Source organism: Rana temporaria, chromosome 6 (assembly GCF_905171775.1).
Source record: "Rana temporaria chromosome 6, aRanTem1.1, whole genome shotgun sequence".
Lineage (NCBI taxonomy): Eukaryota > Metazoa > Chordata > Amphibia > Anura > Ranidae > Rana > Rana temporaria.
This window is the reverse complement of record NC_053494.1, coordinates 23,276,241-23,292,117: the sequence shown is the minus strand read 5'-3', so window position 1 is coordinate 23,292,117 and position 15,877 is coordinate 23,276,241. Positions and strand designations below refer to the sequence as shown.

The 15,877-nt window shown below is 45.3% G+C and overlaps 1 protein-coding gene across 1 annotated transcript in view; it reads right to left on the bottom strand.

The window, feature by feature from the left end:
- LMF1 (lipase maturation factor 1) overlaps positions 1–15,877 on the bottom strand; it is a 395,063-nt gene that overhangs the window by 18,381 nt on the left and 360,805 nt on the right. Inside the window, exon 9 of the mRNA XM_040356447.1 lies at positions 9,360–9,543. Within this exon, the coding sequence (XP_040212381.1) occupies positions 9,360–9,543 (184 nt within the window). The remainder of the gene's footprint in view (positions 1–9,359; positions 9,544–15,877) is intronic.

Here is a 15,877-nt window from a genome sequence, read left to right as displayed (position 1 = left end):
TTGCGATTATTTTGCGGTATTGCGATGTTGCGGCAGGCAGGTCGGACACTTTTGACACTTTTTTGGGACCATTCACATTATAAATACGCACTGATTACTATGTAAATGTCACTGGCAGGGAAGGGGCTAACACTAGGGGGTGATCAAGGGGTTAACTGTATTCCCTATCCTACTTTGTAAAAACACACTTCTCTCCTCTGAAAGCACAGGGACTTGTGTGGTTTACACACACAAACTCCCGTGCTCCCGCTCGTGCACGCGGCCAGCAGTGATCGCGCCTGCCAACCACGCGCATCGGGTTCCCCACCGTGCGCCCTCTGGTGGCTCTCCTGGGCGAAGCTGTATATATACGGGATTTCGCCCAGGAGAGCCATTCTGCTGCAGTATATCTGAGTGAGCCGTTCGGGAACCGGTTAAAAGAACAAAACCAGTTTTTCGCTGCAATATTCATCTTCAGTCTAGAGCAGAGATATGCAATTAGCGGACCTCCAGGAGTTGCAAAACTACAAGTCCCATCATGCCTCTGCTTCTGGGTGTCATGCTTGTGGCTGTTAGAGTCTTGCTATGCCGCATTGGACTTGTAGTTCTGCAACAGCTGGAGGTCCGCTTATTGCATATCCCTGGTCTGTGCAGCTCGTTTTGCACAGAGTGGCCCCGATCCTCCTCTTCAGGGGTCCCTCTGCGGCTGTCTCAGCTTCTCCCCGCATCAGATAACCCCCTCTGGGAAGCACTTTCCCTAGGGGGTTACCTTGCTGGCGCGCTCCTGAGTCCAGCATTTGCGTCCATAGACACAAATGCCGGACCCGCCCCCCGTCATTAGATTTAATTGACAGCAGCGCGAACCAATGGCTGCGCTGCCATCAATCTATCCAATAAAGAGCTGAGAAGACCGAGCCAAAATCGAGCGTGTTCTTGACGCGGGACTTACGAGGGCTCAGGTAAGTAAATGGGGACTCGTGGGGGGGGGCATTAAGGTGAAAAAACCTGAACCTTTACAACCCCTATAAGCTTTGACAAGAAAAAAAACCTGGAGCCCTGGTTCACACTGGGCTGCGGCAGTGAAGCTATGCAAGTTCAGCTGAACTCGCACGATTTCAATCCCGCCGGCAGTCCCGATTTCGGCCGCGATTTAAGAGACATCTGTGCAGGTTTCTGCACAGATGTCTATGTAAATCGCGGCCCGAAATCGCAAAAAGTAGTACAGGAACTACTTTTTTAAATCGGTGCAGCGCTGCAGATGCGGCGTCGCACCGATTAGGACAGTGTCATTGCCGACAATTGGCGGCAAATGCCGCCGATTTGAGATGCGATTTCACATGGAAATCGTACCCAGTGTGAACCTGGGCGGAAGCTGATTGGTTTCTTTGCAGAGTTGCACCAGATTTTGCACTTTCCAGTTTTAGTAAATCAACCTTGGGCTAGCTGTCACATAGCAATCCCAGGAGGCAGTGGAGCCTGGCCTAGACTGCAAAAAAAAAAGAAGTAAAAACAGAGAATATTTTTTTTTTTAAATTTTTATATCTGCCCGGAGTTCAACTTTAAAGCAGACCAGAGTCATATTTTTTTTTTGCACAGCTCAGCAAATTTTAAAATAAAAAACACAGCTCTCACACTCACACTCTGCCCCCTCCTCTTGCTGCCAACCATTTTCCTATTTAAAGTCCAGCGACATTTATCCCCTTGGGGGTTCGTCATCCACCTGGTCTTGGCTCACAGGTGAATGGCACTGACATCACTACCCCAGTGCCCTGCCGTGGGCTCACCATTAACCAGACAAGTGCCATATGGATATGACATGTAATTCCTTTTTCAATAGCTTTTTTTATTGAATTTTTGATGAAAGTGCACAAAAAAAACAAAAAGTATGAAAAGAAATATACACACACTCAAAACCCATGTGGGGGGGGGGGGGGTATGTAAATAATGAAACTCAAGACAGAAGTTGTACAATAAATCATACAATTGTACCCTGCCCCCCTCCCGGGAGGATTTCTCAGGGACCAACTTAAGTTTTAAGAGTAGATCAATAACTTTAGGTATCAGCGGATGTGGGGTTGTCCAGTCAGCATGACCAAACTTTTTGAAATTTCTATGGACATCCTCGATTACAATAATAGAGTTCACCAATTGCATCGGACAGTAGAAGGCAAAGATTTGTTCCAGCACATTGTGATAGCCGTCCTGGCATAAAACAATGGCCCAGATTCACAAAGCAGATACAACGGTGTATCTCCTGATACGCCGTCGTATCTGCTGTTCTATCTATGCGACTGATTCATAGAATCAGTTACGCATAGATAGCCATAAGATCCGACAGGTGTAATTTTTTTACACTGTCGGACCTTAAGATGCAATACCGCGGCCGCCGCTGGGGGGAGTTTGCGTCGTAAACCAGCGTCGGGTATGCAAATTAGGAGTTACGGCGATCCACGGCGGTTTTTCGCGTTCGCTACGTCGCCGCTAGTCTAGTTTCCCGTCGCAAAGTTTTTTTTGGTGCCTTAACTTTACACAGCAACCGCATTGCTGTATAAAGTATGGCCGTCGTTCCCGCGTCGAAATTTAAAAAATAACGTCGTTTGCGTAAGCCGTCCGGGAATACGGAAGTACGCTACGCGCGTCGCCGTTCGAAAAAATTATGTCACGGCGCGCAAAGCACGGCGGGAGTTCGGAAACGGAGCATGCGCGGTAGGTCCGGCGCGGGAGCGCGTCTAATTTAAATGGCACACGCCCATTTGAATTGGCCCGCCTTGCGCAGGCGTAGTTTTCATCGCAAGTGCTTTGTGAATCAGGCACGATACGTTACGCCACCGCAGTTCTATGTGAATCTGGCCCAATATAATTAAGGCCTCGTACACACAACCGTTTTCCTCGACAGAATCCATCAAGAAACTTGGTGGGAGAGCTTTTTTGCCGAGGAAAACGGTCGTGTGTATGTTTTTCATCGAGGAACTCGACGAGAAAAGGGAGTCTCATTTTTCTCGTCGTGTTCCTCGTCGGGCTGGTTTTCGACGAGAAACACGTTCGTGTGTATGCTAAAAAACCTGCGCATGCTCAGAATAAAGTATGAGACGGGAGCGCACCTTCGGTAAAAGTAGCGTTTGTAATGGAGATAGCACATTCGTCACGCTGTAACAGTCTGAAAAGTGCAAATTGTCTCTCACCAAACTTTTACTAACATGCATTAATATGAGATTAGCAAAAGCAGCCCCAAGGGTTGTGCCAGTGGAATCGAACTTCCCCTGCCGTTGTACGTGTTGTACGTCACCGCGTTTGAGAACGACGAGATTTGGTCTTGACAGTGTGTGCGCAAAGCAAGCTTGTCAAGTTTCTCCACAAGTCTAACAAGGAACTCGAAGAGGAAAACGATGTGTCTTTTCCGAAGAGTTCCTCGGTCGTGTGTACGAGGCCTCAGGCCTAATGGCTGAAACACATTGGATTTTATGACTGTTGTTCACCTGCAATAATAAAACAATGTTTTAGCCAACTTCCATGGCACCAGCCTTTCTCCCTTTTTTGCATGAATAACATAATAATAGGCTTAAGAGGATCTGTACCGAAACTGTATTGGCAATTTCTTCTACTACACCCAGAAAACAGTGTCTAGACGTACAGTGGATTTGTATGCGAGTCTTGGAAGTGATGACCTGAAGTACATTCTTCCAGTATACAGTGAGCCCAAGTCATAAATATGTGGAAGAAATCCCCTGTTGGGTATGTGCACCTCCAACAGACCGCAGGAACATCCCATTGCGGTTCATCCTGTGGAGCCTGTATAGGGTAAAGGTAGCTCAATGTAGGATTTTGAATTGAATGAGCTTGCCCTTGGCGGACACTAGGTGAAAGGAAAGTCCCATACCTAGGACCAGTCATCCCCATCTAATGCCGCGTAGACACAACCGTTTTTTCCGTCGGAATAAACTCCGGCGGGTTTTTCAGACGAAATTCTGCTCAAGCTGTCTTGCATACACACGGACACTTCAAATTCCGACCGTCAAAAACGCGGTGACGTACAATACTACAACGAGTCTAGAAAAATGTATTTCATTGCTTCCGAGCATGCGTCGAATTGTTTCCAAGCATGCATGTTTTTTCTCCATTCCATACAGGCGAACAGAATTTCCGATGTTCTCTTTCTAACTCCGTCAGAATTTCCAAAGGTAAAAAAAAGATGGGGCATACACACGGTCGGAATATCCGATGAAAAAATTACGTCCAGACTTTTTCCATCGGAAATTCCGACCGTGTGTACGCAGCATAACTCGTGTACATCCGATCTCCATTTCTGTTTCAATGAAGATAACTCAGGGATGGCAGGCAAAAGAAGGTACTGGTATAATACTGAAGTAGGTTTTTCTGTTTTTAACTTCTTTACTTTACACTTTAATTATCAGCTTAGGGAGGCACTACAGGTGGGATCATATGACAGTGCACAGTGGAAGCCCCATGAGATATACCCAGTACAAAAGTCCAAATCAAAGGGTTCGAGGCCTGCTGTCTCTGGAACAAGATCACAAACACTGGGACCTGCTCCTTGATGGTGATTATGGCCAACTCCAGGTCCAAACCCATCTGCAAAAAAGCCAGGATTCAGCTCATAACCTATTTTTTGGTTAGTGTCCCTAGGTTTGCAGCAAACAGATTAAGCCCTGTGCAATTATAGGAGGAAACTTGGCAATTACTGATTGGAATTGGATGCAGATTTTCTGCATCCAATTCGCAATAGCAGGAGATTTTGACCAGCTTTTTATGGAGCCGGTTCACACATCTCTGCTATGGCTCTGGTGCGATTTTGCGCAGGGGCCCTGTGCACCTTATGGTCCATTTCTGGTCCAAATTTGGGCTAAAATCGGACCTGAACCAGTGAACCAGGGCACACCGGACATTTTGTTTAAGACCATCTCTCAAAAGTGGGTGGCACTCCGCTTTATGTATACTGTAGCTCAGTGGTCTCCAAACTGTGGCCCAGGGGCCAGATGTGGCCCTTTACTTGCTTTTATCTGGCCCTTGGGCAATATTTCCTCCATGGATACCTGTAAGGGGGCTTAATTTCTCCCACTGACACCAATGAAGGGCCATAATGACATCAATGACGGGAGACATTTTTTCCCCCAATGATACCAATAATGGCGCTCAATAGCACCAATGATGGGGCACAATTCCTGCCAGTGACACCAAAGATAGGGGAACATTTTCTCCCACTGACACCAACAATGGTACCATATGACATCAACAATGGGGCACAATTCCTCCCAGTGACATCAACGACAGGGAAAATTCCTCCCATTGACACCAATGATGAGGCACTATTCCTCCCACTGACACCCAATGATGAGGCACTATTCCTCCCACTGACACCCAATGATGAGGCACTATTCCTCCTACTGACACCAATGATGAGGCACAATTACTCCCACTGAAACAAACGATGAGGCGATATTTTTTTTCCAGACGTCAGGACCTTTTCTACTCCCTATGGCCACAGTCTGGCCCCCCTAAAGTCTGAAGGTCAGTTAACTGGCCCTTTGTTTCAAAAGTTTGGAGACCCCTACTGTAGCTCATCACACTAATGTCAAATGCAACAGTGCCACCTACTGACAAAAGGGAGAAGGCACATATTAGAACAGAAGTCAATTGACCATTAAACACTACAAATTAGCCAGGTTGGCTACCACCCAGCATAACTAAATTTACCCGGAGTCCTATTCTAGGCACAAGGGTGCTTGCTACACACATTTCGGACTTGCTTACACTGGCGGTCAAGGGGACAGGGGGCCGCAGCACTCCAGCTATTGTTGAACTACAAGTCCCATGGGATTCTGACAGTCACAGGCGTAACTCTCAGAGTTCCAATGGCATTTGTATTTTTGCCACAACTAGATTGTTGAGGTTGCCTACCCCTAAACAAGCTTTTACCTGTGCTTTACTTCCTCCTCTCAGCCCATTACAGGAAGGTCTGAAATACTAACCTCAAACACTGCCCTGAGCTCTGGTGGGAACCAATTGCCTAGGCATTGGTTATGCAATTAGTGCTGAAGGAGAGTTCAGGCAGAGCTGCTGTTTGGATAACTCTTCATCACAACAGTACCCAAAAAGTTTTCTGAAGAGGTAATTTGACCATAGTTTTCATGTTTCGTTGTGTGACTGGTTGACATGGAAGGCCACAGAAGCAATTTTTAACATGTACTATTTTAAGGAATCACAGGCCCAGATTCGCGTAGGAGAGCGCATCTTTGTGCGGGCGTAACGTATCCTATTTACGTTACGCCTCCGCAACTTTCACAGGCAAGTGCAGTATTCACAAACCAAAGTTGCGGCGGCGTAGCGTAAATAGGCCGGCGTAAGCCTGCCTAATTCAAATGTGGAAGATGTGGGCGTGTGTTATGTAAATTTATTGTGACCCCACGTAAATGACGCTTTTTACGAACGGCGCATGCGCCGTCCGTGATAGTATCCCAGTGCGCATGCTCCAAATTAACCCGCAAAAAGCCAATGCTTTCGACGTGAACGTAAATGACGTCCAGCCCTATTCGCGAACGACTTACGCAAACGACGTAAAACGTGAAAAATTAGACGCTGTTCTGACGTTCATACCCAACATCGGTACGCCTCATCTACGCCTCATAGAGCAGGGGTAACTTTACGCTGGGCTGTACTGCGACAGCCGGGCGTATGTTTATGAATAGGCGTATCTAGCTGATTTACATATTTCTGGGCGTAAATCGGTGTACACGCCCCTAGCGGCCAGCGTAAATATGCAGTTAAGATACGACGGCGTAGGAGACTTACGCTGGTCGTATGTTATACAAATTCTGGCGTATCTGATTCTTTGAATCAGGCGCCAAGAATACAAAGCCTCAGACTCAGATATACGATGGTGTATCTGGGGATACGCCGTCGTATTTCCTACGTGAATCTGGGCCACAGTATTTAAGTGGGCAGTGGTGTATTTTTTACTGCAGGTCCACTTTAATGTTCCTGATTATATGCAGCAGATCCGTTTTCAGTGGCTTAGTTAATAGATGTAGGAAAATGAAGGAGGTCTGGCATTGAATAAGAAATATTTTCTTAGCACACACCCTGCCCGGAATGATGCTCACATAGTCCTCTCATTAATCTAATGTGAGCTTCCTCTGCTGAATCAGCAGGTTTCTGTCCCTGGGTGGTGGCTGCCCGCTGTCCGGCAGTCAGTAAATGTAGGTCACAGTTCTCTTAGCGGATGTTCCTGTGTTGGTCTCTGCTTTAAATTCAGCAATGCTTCCACTCTGCAGGGCTTGCCCGTGTTTGCTTTCATAAGGACAGAGACTGGCTTAACCCTATCTTCATGCAGAGGGGTCATCGCATACATCATACTGTTCACTACGGCGTGAGACCGATGTATGAAAATGTCCAAATGCTGCTGAAGCTACTATACGTGACAAAAACAGAGATCAATGACTACGTGTCTCCTAATGTCCCTGTCTACTAGACACGGAAACATATTAGATAACCACCATAGCAAACAATATTGTATTCTGGTACATTATATAAATTTAATACCAGTAATGATAGTATCCAATATATGTATTCCTTCTTTTTTGTTTGACATGCCTTTATTTTATTTTTTCTCTCTGTTAAGCTGCAAGTTAAAGTGGAGGTTCCCCCTAAAAAAAGTTTCTAACAATACATTGAGAAGACATTGACATTGATTACACTGCGGGTATGCTGTTTTTTTTCCCGTACATACCTCGTTATCGCCGTTTCATCCCTCGGCTTCCGGGTATGATTCTTGCTGGACCTAGTTGATTGACTTTCCTTCGACCGGCGCATACTGCACGTCACGACTTTCTGACAGAAGCCAAACGTCATTGCGCTGGCGCCGTATAGAGTCGGCTCTATACGGCGCCTGCGCAGCAACGTTCGGCTTCTTTCGGAAAGTCGTGACGTCAAGTATGCGTCGGTCGGAGGAACGTCAATCAACTAGGTCCAGCAAGAATCATACCCGGAAGCCGAGGGATGAAACGGCGATAACGAGGTATGTACGAAAAAAAACCAAAAAAAAAACAGCATACCTGCAGTGTAATCAGTCTTCTCAATGTATTGTTAGAAACTTTTTTTTAGGGGGAACCTCCACTTTAAGCTGCTCAGCAAACATGACAGTTACAGGGTGACAACACTGTTGTGCATTTTCACTGCAGAATGAACAGTGTTGACACCGTGTAACAGAAAGAGGGAAACCACAGACCTGCTGACAGACTTAATCGGATAATAAAACTTAAAAAAAGTGTGTGCAAAAAAATAAATACCATGTTATTATACATCATATATATCAATTGATGTTTCCTATATTTTAATTGTTTCCAGAGAAATTAAAAGAGAAGTATTGATTGAAAGAGCTTTGGCAAAACTCCTCTTTTAATTTCTCTGAATACAATTAACTATAGAAAAAATCTAATTATATATATGATGTATAACATGAATGTACTTACTTTTTCTCTCCTGTGAGCTGAGGTCACAGAGCCGCTACAGACATCTGGAGGGATCCTGACAATAACGTTGGCATCCACCTAGATACCTTACAGGTAATTGGCTCGACCTCTCAGCACACCGCTGAGAGCCTGAGCCAGAAGCTCCCTCCCTTCTCCTGCATGGTGCTTTAATAAGCACTGGAGGAGCAGAGCAGAGACTTCACTGAGCAGTCACCACTCCACTCTCTCTGCTCAGGGAAGACCGAATACTGATTGATCTGGAGTCATGTGACCGCTCAGTTCTCCGGCTTATAGAGCTTGAGGGGGACAGTTTGCAGCATCAGACTGCAGGAGGTAGGTAAGTGTGTTTGGTTTATAATAAACCCACACTTCTCTTTTACGTAGCCTTTCGCTATTGGGGCAGACACAGAAGAGGAGGAGCCAAGATCACTGGCGAGGTCCCCAGAAGAGGAGGTTCTGGGCCCCTCTATGTAACACCATTGTACAGAGCAATTCATTTTAAACACAGAGTATGATGTCTGGGCATACAGCCAAGATAGCTAACATTGCTGATTGGAGGAAAGGCACACACCCCCTCTCATCATAGGCAGAGACTCTCAGAGGTGTTTTGTAATAGGACCTGCTCCCTGCTAATCTATTTTAGCAACCTCCCCAGACTGAAGATTCAATAATTTGTCAGGAGTTATCAGGCTGATAACAGAGGAACAGTTTAGGAGAGAGCTAAGAGAGATAACAAAATACTGCAGATAGATGTGCCCAGCTCAAATTTCATGAATCAGGTTTACATCCACTTTAATTTGAACTGACAAATGCCTGTTCCTATGCATTATACTGACATGTGTTTTTTTTAGCCACACAAAGAACTCATAGACAGGAATAAATAGGGGTCATTACCTGAAACGCGGCGAACCACATCAGCCAATCCAGGCGGTAGTGATAAGGGCTGACCACACAGGGGCGCCGTGTCAGATTTCCCGGCTTACATTTAAAGTCATATTCCTCCCACACGGCATTCGGGTCACTGGGGTCCAGACTGGACGTTCCTTGAATGATCACCTCAGTCCGCTCCTTTGTGATGCTACATGGACACAAAGAAGAAAAGCTCTGAAACTTTTACAGAATTATGAATGCAAAACCAATCCCGCGTGTTTCTCATAGTCTTGATTGGCCAACAATCTGTTCAAACATAGTAAGCTGAATTTATAAGATCTGTAAAAGTGTACAACCAACAATAAACTGGGTTTAATAATGAACACTAAGGGAAAAGTACAGCTAACTAATGCTGCATACACACGATCGGATTTTTAACCAATGGTGTGTAGGCAAGACTGATGAAAGCCAGCTTCATCGGATATCTGATGAAAAAAATCCATCGGTCCGTTTTCATCAGACGAACCGATCGTGTGTACAGGGCATTACTCTCTGGGCCCCGGCTACTACTGGGTGGGAAGATCACTCCGCCAGGGAAGCCAAGGAGATAATCAGGCAGGCGGCTGGCTGGGACTTGAGCCGAGGCAGAAGAACATGCGAGCGGAGCTGAATGGGCATGCACCCGAAACTGAAGAAATATTCCCTCCGCTCCGACCAGCACATGATCATCAGAAAGGGGCACAGATAATGGGAAAAAAAAAATACACCCCCCTAAACTAGTAAGAGCGGCAGAGCGGGGGGGTGTAATTCAGATTTTTTTTTTTAATTGTGCACTGACTGTCTTTGAAATTGCCCCAGCCCCTGTTCAAATCCAATCCGGGGACAAAACCAGGGACATACTTGGTCTGGGGACAGTGCCTTCAAACCGGGGACTGTCCCCGGAAACCAGGGATGTCTGGTCACCATAACTAAGGGCTCGACAAATCCCGGGCGCCAGGTTGCCATGGTGACTAGAAATAGGGTCCTGGCGACTTGGCTTGGAAGGGGGGCTTTTTTTCGTGAGCTGGCGCCATCTGATGGTGAGCCGTTGGTATTACAAGTTATTACCACCAGATGTGTAAGCTGGCGCCATCTGGTGGTGGCCGTTGGTATTGCAAGTTAAGCATTACAAGTTAAACAGCAATTCTAATGTAATTCTTCACTATTTTCACTGCCATCTTCTTCCCTCTAATTAGAACCCCCAAACATTATATATATTTTTTATCCTAACACCCTAGAGAATAAAATGGCGATCGTTGCAATACTTTCTGTCATGCCGTATTTGCGCAGCGCTCTTACAAGCGCACTTTTTTGGGAAAAAATTACACTTTTTTTAATTAAAAAAAAGGCCAACAGTAAAGTTATCCCCATTTTTTTTAATATTCATACCCAACATGTCATGCTTCAAAATTGCGTCCGCTCGTGGAATGCCGACAAACGTTTACCCTTTAAAATCTTCATAGGCGACGTTTAAAAAAATCTACAGGTTGCATGTTTTGAGTTACAGAGGAGGACTAGGGCTAGAATTATTGCTCTCGCTCTACCAATCACGGTGATACCTCACATGTGTGGTTTGAACACCGTTTACATATGCGGGCGCTGCTCTTGTATGTGTTCGCTTCTGCGCGCAAGCTCGTCGGGACGGGGAGTGTTTTCTGGCTCCTAACTTTTTTAGCTGGCTCCTAGATTCCAAGCAAATTTGTCAAACCCTGCCCTAACTTACACTCAGTCTAGTTGCCTTTAGTAAATAAACCCCCAAGTCGGCAGAAGGTGAGATTATTAATATTCATGTCACTTTCCGACGTGCTACTATATATTTCTCTGTGTCAGCTGGTAAATGAAGACATGAAAAGATATAATTTTCTGTTAAAATAACAAGACAGGAAGTGTTGGAAAATATTGCTTCCCGCTACACCACCTTCATTTAATAAACATCCTTTGCTGTCACCATTTCTGAGTCATTTATCCATAAAGATTATTACAGCTTATTTTACTTTATTAAAAATAAGAATCTGCTAATTGCGGCCCTTTTAAGCTCAAGTCTGACCACAACTTTTTATTTTTAGTTTTGGGTAAAGTAGAGTAGAGTGGAGTAGGCTTAGAACCTTTCAACCAGTTTTTATTGCTGTCTGCCCTCACATAGGATTTTTCTACCCATTTCCAGTCTATTTTGAGGATGTCGGTCAGAACAGGAGATGAGGGGGATATCTCCTCAATGGGGACATAAATAGTTTTTTCTTAGTAGCGTGAAGAAGGGTTAGAGCCTCCACCAGAGTTTTATTGCTGCGTTTGTTAAGCCCCCCGTACACATGATCCGAAAATCATACGTAAAATGCTGCTTTCGAAGCGATCGTACGATAATGGGATTGTTAGTAAAGAGCTTTCGAGAGCCGATTAGGACAGTTTATCCAATATTATATCGGACATGCACGGAAAATGCAATACAAATGCATTACAACACATGACATCACATGAATTTTTGAGAGAATTTGAGAGCGAACTTCAGACCTCTCTCTGCTGAAAACGGGTCACAGGAGTGCCAAACGTATGGCACTCCTGTGACCCAGAGGAGAAGCCCAGCCTAAAAGGCTCAGGCTGGACTTCTCCTTTAAGGTTACCATTAATCCCCATTTCCTGGGGAAAGTCCCGGAGACCGGGCATCATAGCGTAATTTTGCAGTGTGCAGGTATCAGTTGAGATTAGCGGCATTGGACTAGCCTGCGTGTGCACAACAATTAAGGTTTCCACACACACCTGGGCGGCATAAGGGGTGCTAATTTTAATTGACATTGACACTTGCACAAGGCAACACTGCAGTGGGATGCAGGGGTGCCAGCAATAGAGAGAGAAAGTCATGGATGGAAGACAAACTTTGACGAGGTAGAACCCAGTGAGCCACCAAGCCAAAGAATGACAAACAGTATATTTTAAATATACCGCAGCTACACCTTATCCAGCCATCTGTGTACTAATTCTCCTTACCCCCTGCACTGCGTTATTTGCCCCTGACCTATGCTCTGTGTGTTACTTGCCCCTGACCTCTGCTCTGTGTGTTACTTGCCCCTGACCTCTGCTCTGTGTGTTACTTGCCCCTGACCTCTGCTCTGTGTGTTACTTGCCCCTGACCTCTGCTCTGTGTTACTTGCCCCTGACCTCTGTTCTGTGTGTTACTTGCCCCTAAACCTCTGCTTTGTGTGTTACTTGCCCCTGACCTCTGCTCTGTGTGTTACTTGCCCCTGACCTCTGCTCTGTGCGTTACTTGCCCCTGACCTCTGCTCTGTGCGTTACTTGCCCCTGACCTCTGCTCTGTGTGTTACTTGCCCCTGACCTCTGCTCTGTGTGTTACTTGCTCCTGACCTCTGCTCTGTGTGTTACTTGCCCCTGACCTCTGCTCTGTGTGTTACTTTCCCCTGACCTCTGCTTTGTGTGTTACTTGCCCCTGACCTCTGCTCTGTGTGTTACTTGCCCCTGACCTCTGCTATGTGTGTTACTTGCCCCTGACCTCTGCTCTGTGTGTTACTTGCCCCTGACCTCTGCTCTGTGCGTTACTTGCCCCTGACCTCTGCTCTGTGTGTTACTTGCCCCTGACCTCTGCTTTGTGTGTTACTTGCTCCTGACCTCTGCTCTGTGTGTTACTTGCCCCTGACCTCTGCTCTGTGTGTTACTTTCCCCTGACCTCTGCTTTGTGTGTTACTTGCCCCTGACCTCTGCTCTGTGTGTTACTTGCCCCTGACCTCTGCTCTGTGTGTTACTTGCCCCTGACCTCTGCTATGTGTGTTACTTGCCCCTGACCTGATTTCATTTTCAAAATCCTGTAAACCTATACTATGTGATACACAAGCCTCATGAAGTAGAAAACAATATTTTAGCTTCCCTGAGTGAGTCAAATGCCCCTTTATTAGTCTCTCACATGCTCACCCTCCCAGACACTGCAGCTCACAGTGGGAGAGTTTCAGCAACTGAGGCAGTGCTTCCAATCCAGGGATCAGTGGACAGGACTGGATGTGGCCAGGTGCTGACTGATAAGCAACAGACTTGTGAAACAGCAGTGACAGCGCTGATTGCCTTGTCCCCTGCAATGTCTTCTCAACCAACTGTAGCACATCAGCAACAGCCTATGTGTGTGACAACATTGCTTTCAATTTAGAACAGTGCAGCAGTGTTACCACCCCATCACAGGAAGCTGCATGAGGCAGGATACTTCACTAGTAGGATCAACAGGTATCTGTGAGACTTTGCAGAGGTTGACTTCACTGGCAAGATCAAAACGTATCTTTGAAACTTGGGTGGGACTATTTGTAGGCGCAGACGCATTTACGATTAAATGCTGCAGCACATTTTTTTTTAATTGTAGCCATTAATAATTATACCAATAATTCTTCTTTGCGACCTGGGAGAGGTTCCAACCCTTCAACATCTTCTCTGAAGTGGTATTGGGCTTTAAATAAACCATCCAAATTCTAATTAAACAGGATAGATATGTAGGTAGATCTACCCACAGCCACATACCCCTCAGGGACAATGAAAGCAAAACCCTTGCACCCGAGTTCCCAGCTCTGCCCACATTCTGCAGCATCATTTGGAGGTCTCATTTTCCTTTTGGTTGAGAGTTCAGCAGATGGTCCGAAACTCCCATAACCCACCCCATTCCTCACTTGTGAGCATTCTCCAACTGCAGCTGACAGTGTAAATACAGATAAATGCCAAAGGATTGAACCTGCACTAAAATTTCTTTGCTCCATTTTCCAAAAGGTTTAAAAAAAGAAAATTAGGTCTGCAGAATTAAATCCAGTTATGCGTTGTCTTGCTCTAAAGGGCTGCATCTTTTTTTTAAAGATATGGAAGGAACACGTACTTCGTCTATTTAACCCCAGCATTCTTAAGGGAGATAATTCATCAGCACTTAGGTGGTCCTTCACCAGATTATGAGGGGAGGTTAAGAACTTATTACAAAGCGTAAACAGTGTTATAAGCCAAAATAATCAGTGGAGCATCCCACGGCCTGTTCATGGATATGGCTTCCATCATTACGTAATAACTTTAGTATGGACATGTTTTGATGGAGGTTTGACGGTAAGGCCAGTTTAAGGCCCAACTTAATGATAAAATCACGAGGTCCACAGTTAGAAATAAAAGGGGCATTTGTATTTGGGATGACTGGTGAATCTGCTTTCCCAAAGAGTAGAACTAACCCTGTTTTACTGATACCAGGTCTAATTTTCCTTTGAAGGTTTCCAGCACTAACCTTTAAATTTTTATGGAGAACTAGCTGAATACCCGGCGTTGCCCGGTCTTCCTATCTTAACCTTTTGGGGAGGAAAATCATAGTAATATAAATATACCCATCTTTTATATAAAGGTGTAGGTAAGGGTTAATTTAACTGTCATATATTTTTATTTGGCATATAAGTAATATGTGTAGCAGGTATTATTGAAATATCTCCAGGCGTACAGAAGTTATGTGGGAACATACATTTCCCATTGATTTGCATGGGACTTTAAACAAAAACCCTGACCCTCACAAATGGGGGTAGTTAAGGGATAAATTAACTATCCTATAGTTTAAGTGGACATATAAGTAACATGTGACCAAGTGTTATCGAAATATCTACAGCCGTTTGGAAGTTATGAAGTAACATGTATTTCCCATAGAGTTGAATGGGACTTTAAAGGAAAACCCTGACCATGGCAAATGGGGGTGGGTAAGGGTTAAACCACCTATCCTATGTTTGTTGCTGACATATAAGTAACATGTGTGCCAAGTTTCATGTTAATATCTTTAGCCGTTTGGACGTGATGCTGGAACATACATACATACATACATACACACACACACACGTTGAGTTTTATATATATAGATATATAGATGTATCGTCTAGTTTGAAATTTGACAGTTTTAGAAGCTTACCTAGGCTTTAGGCTTCAACAGGATTAAAAAAACAAATCATTATTCTAACAATATATATGACTGTGAGATAGTAGTTACCTCTCTACTTATTGAGCACTTACCTGCTGAGAAACTTACACAGGACTGTGCAAGCTTTCCTCATTGCCAGCACTGGGGTCTGGCAACTGGCTGCTCAGGAGTGCTGTCTTCAACTGAGGTAGGCAGGGCAGGGATAGTGCCCAGTGTTTGCCCAGGGATCGCTTATAGATGGGCAGAGAAGGCGATAGCTAGACAGATTTAGCTAGAGTTCAAGAGGAAGGCAGAGGCTCTGGAGAAATCCTGGAGCTGTGGCAGGAGGTGACTAGGGAGCTAGAGAGCAGGAGGTCTTATGCCCCGTACACATGCTCGGGATTTCCGACAGGAAAAAGTCTGTCGGGAATCCCGACAGGAAAAAAGAAAGCTGGTTCTCTTTTTTTTGCCGGCGGGTTTGGCAGTTTTCCCATCGAAAAAACTGAGAGGGAGCATACACACAGTCGGGATTCCCGGCCAAAAGCTCTCCTGGCAGTTTTCCAGTCGGAAAACCCGGTCGTGTGTACGGGGCATTAGAAAATTATGA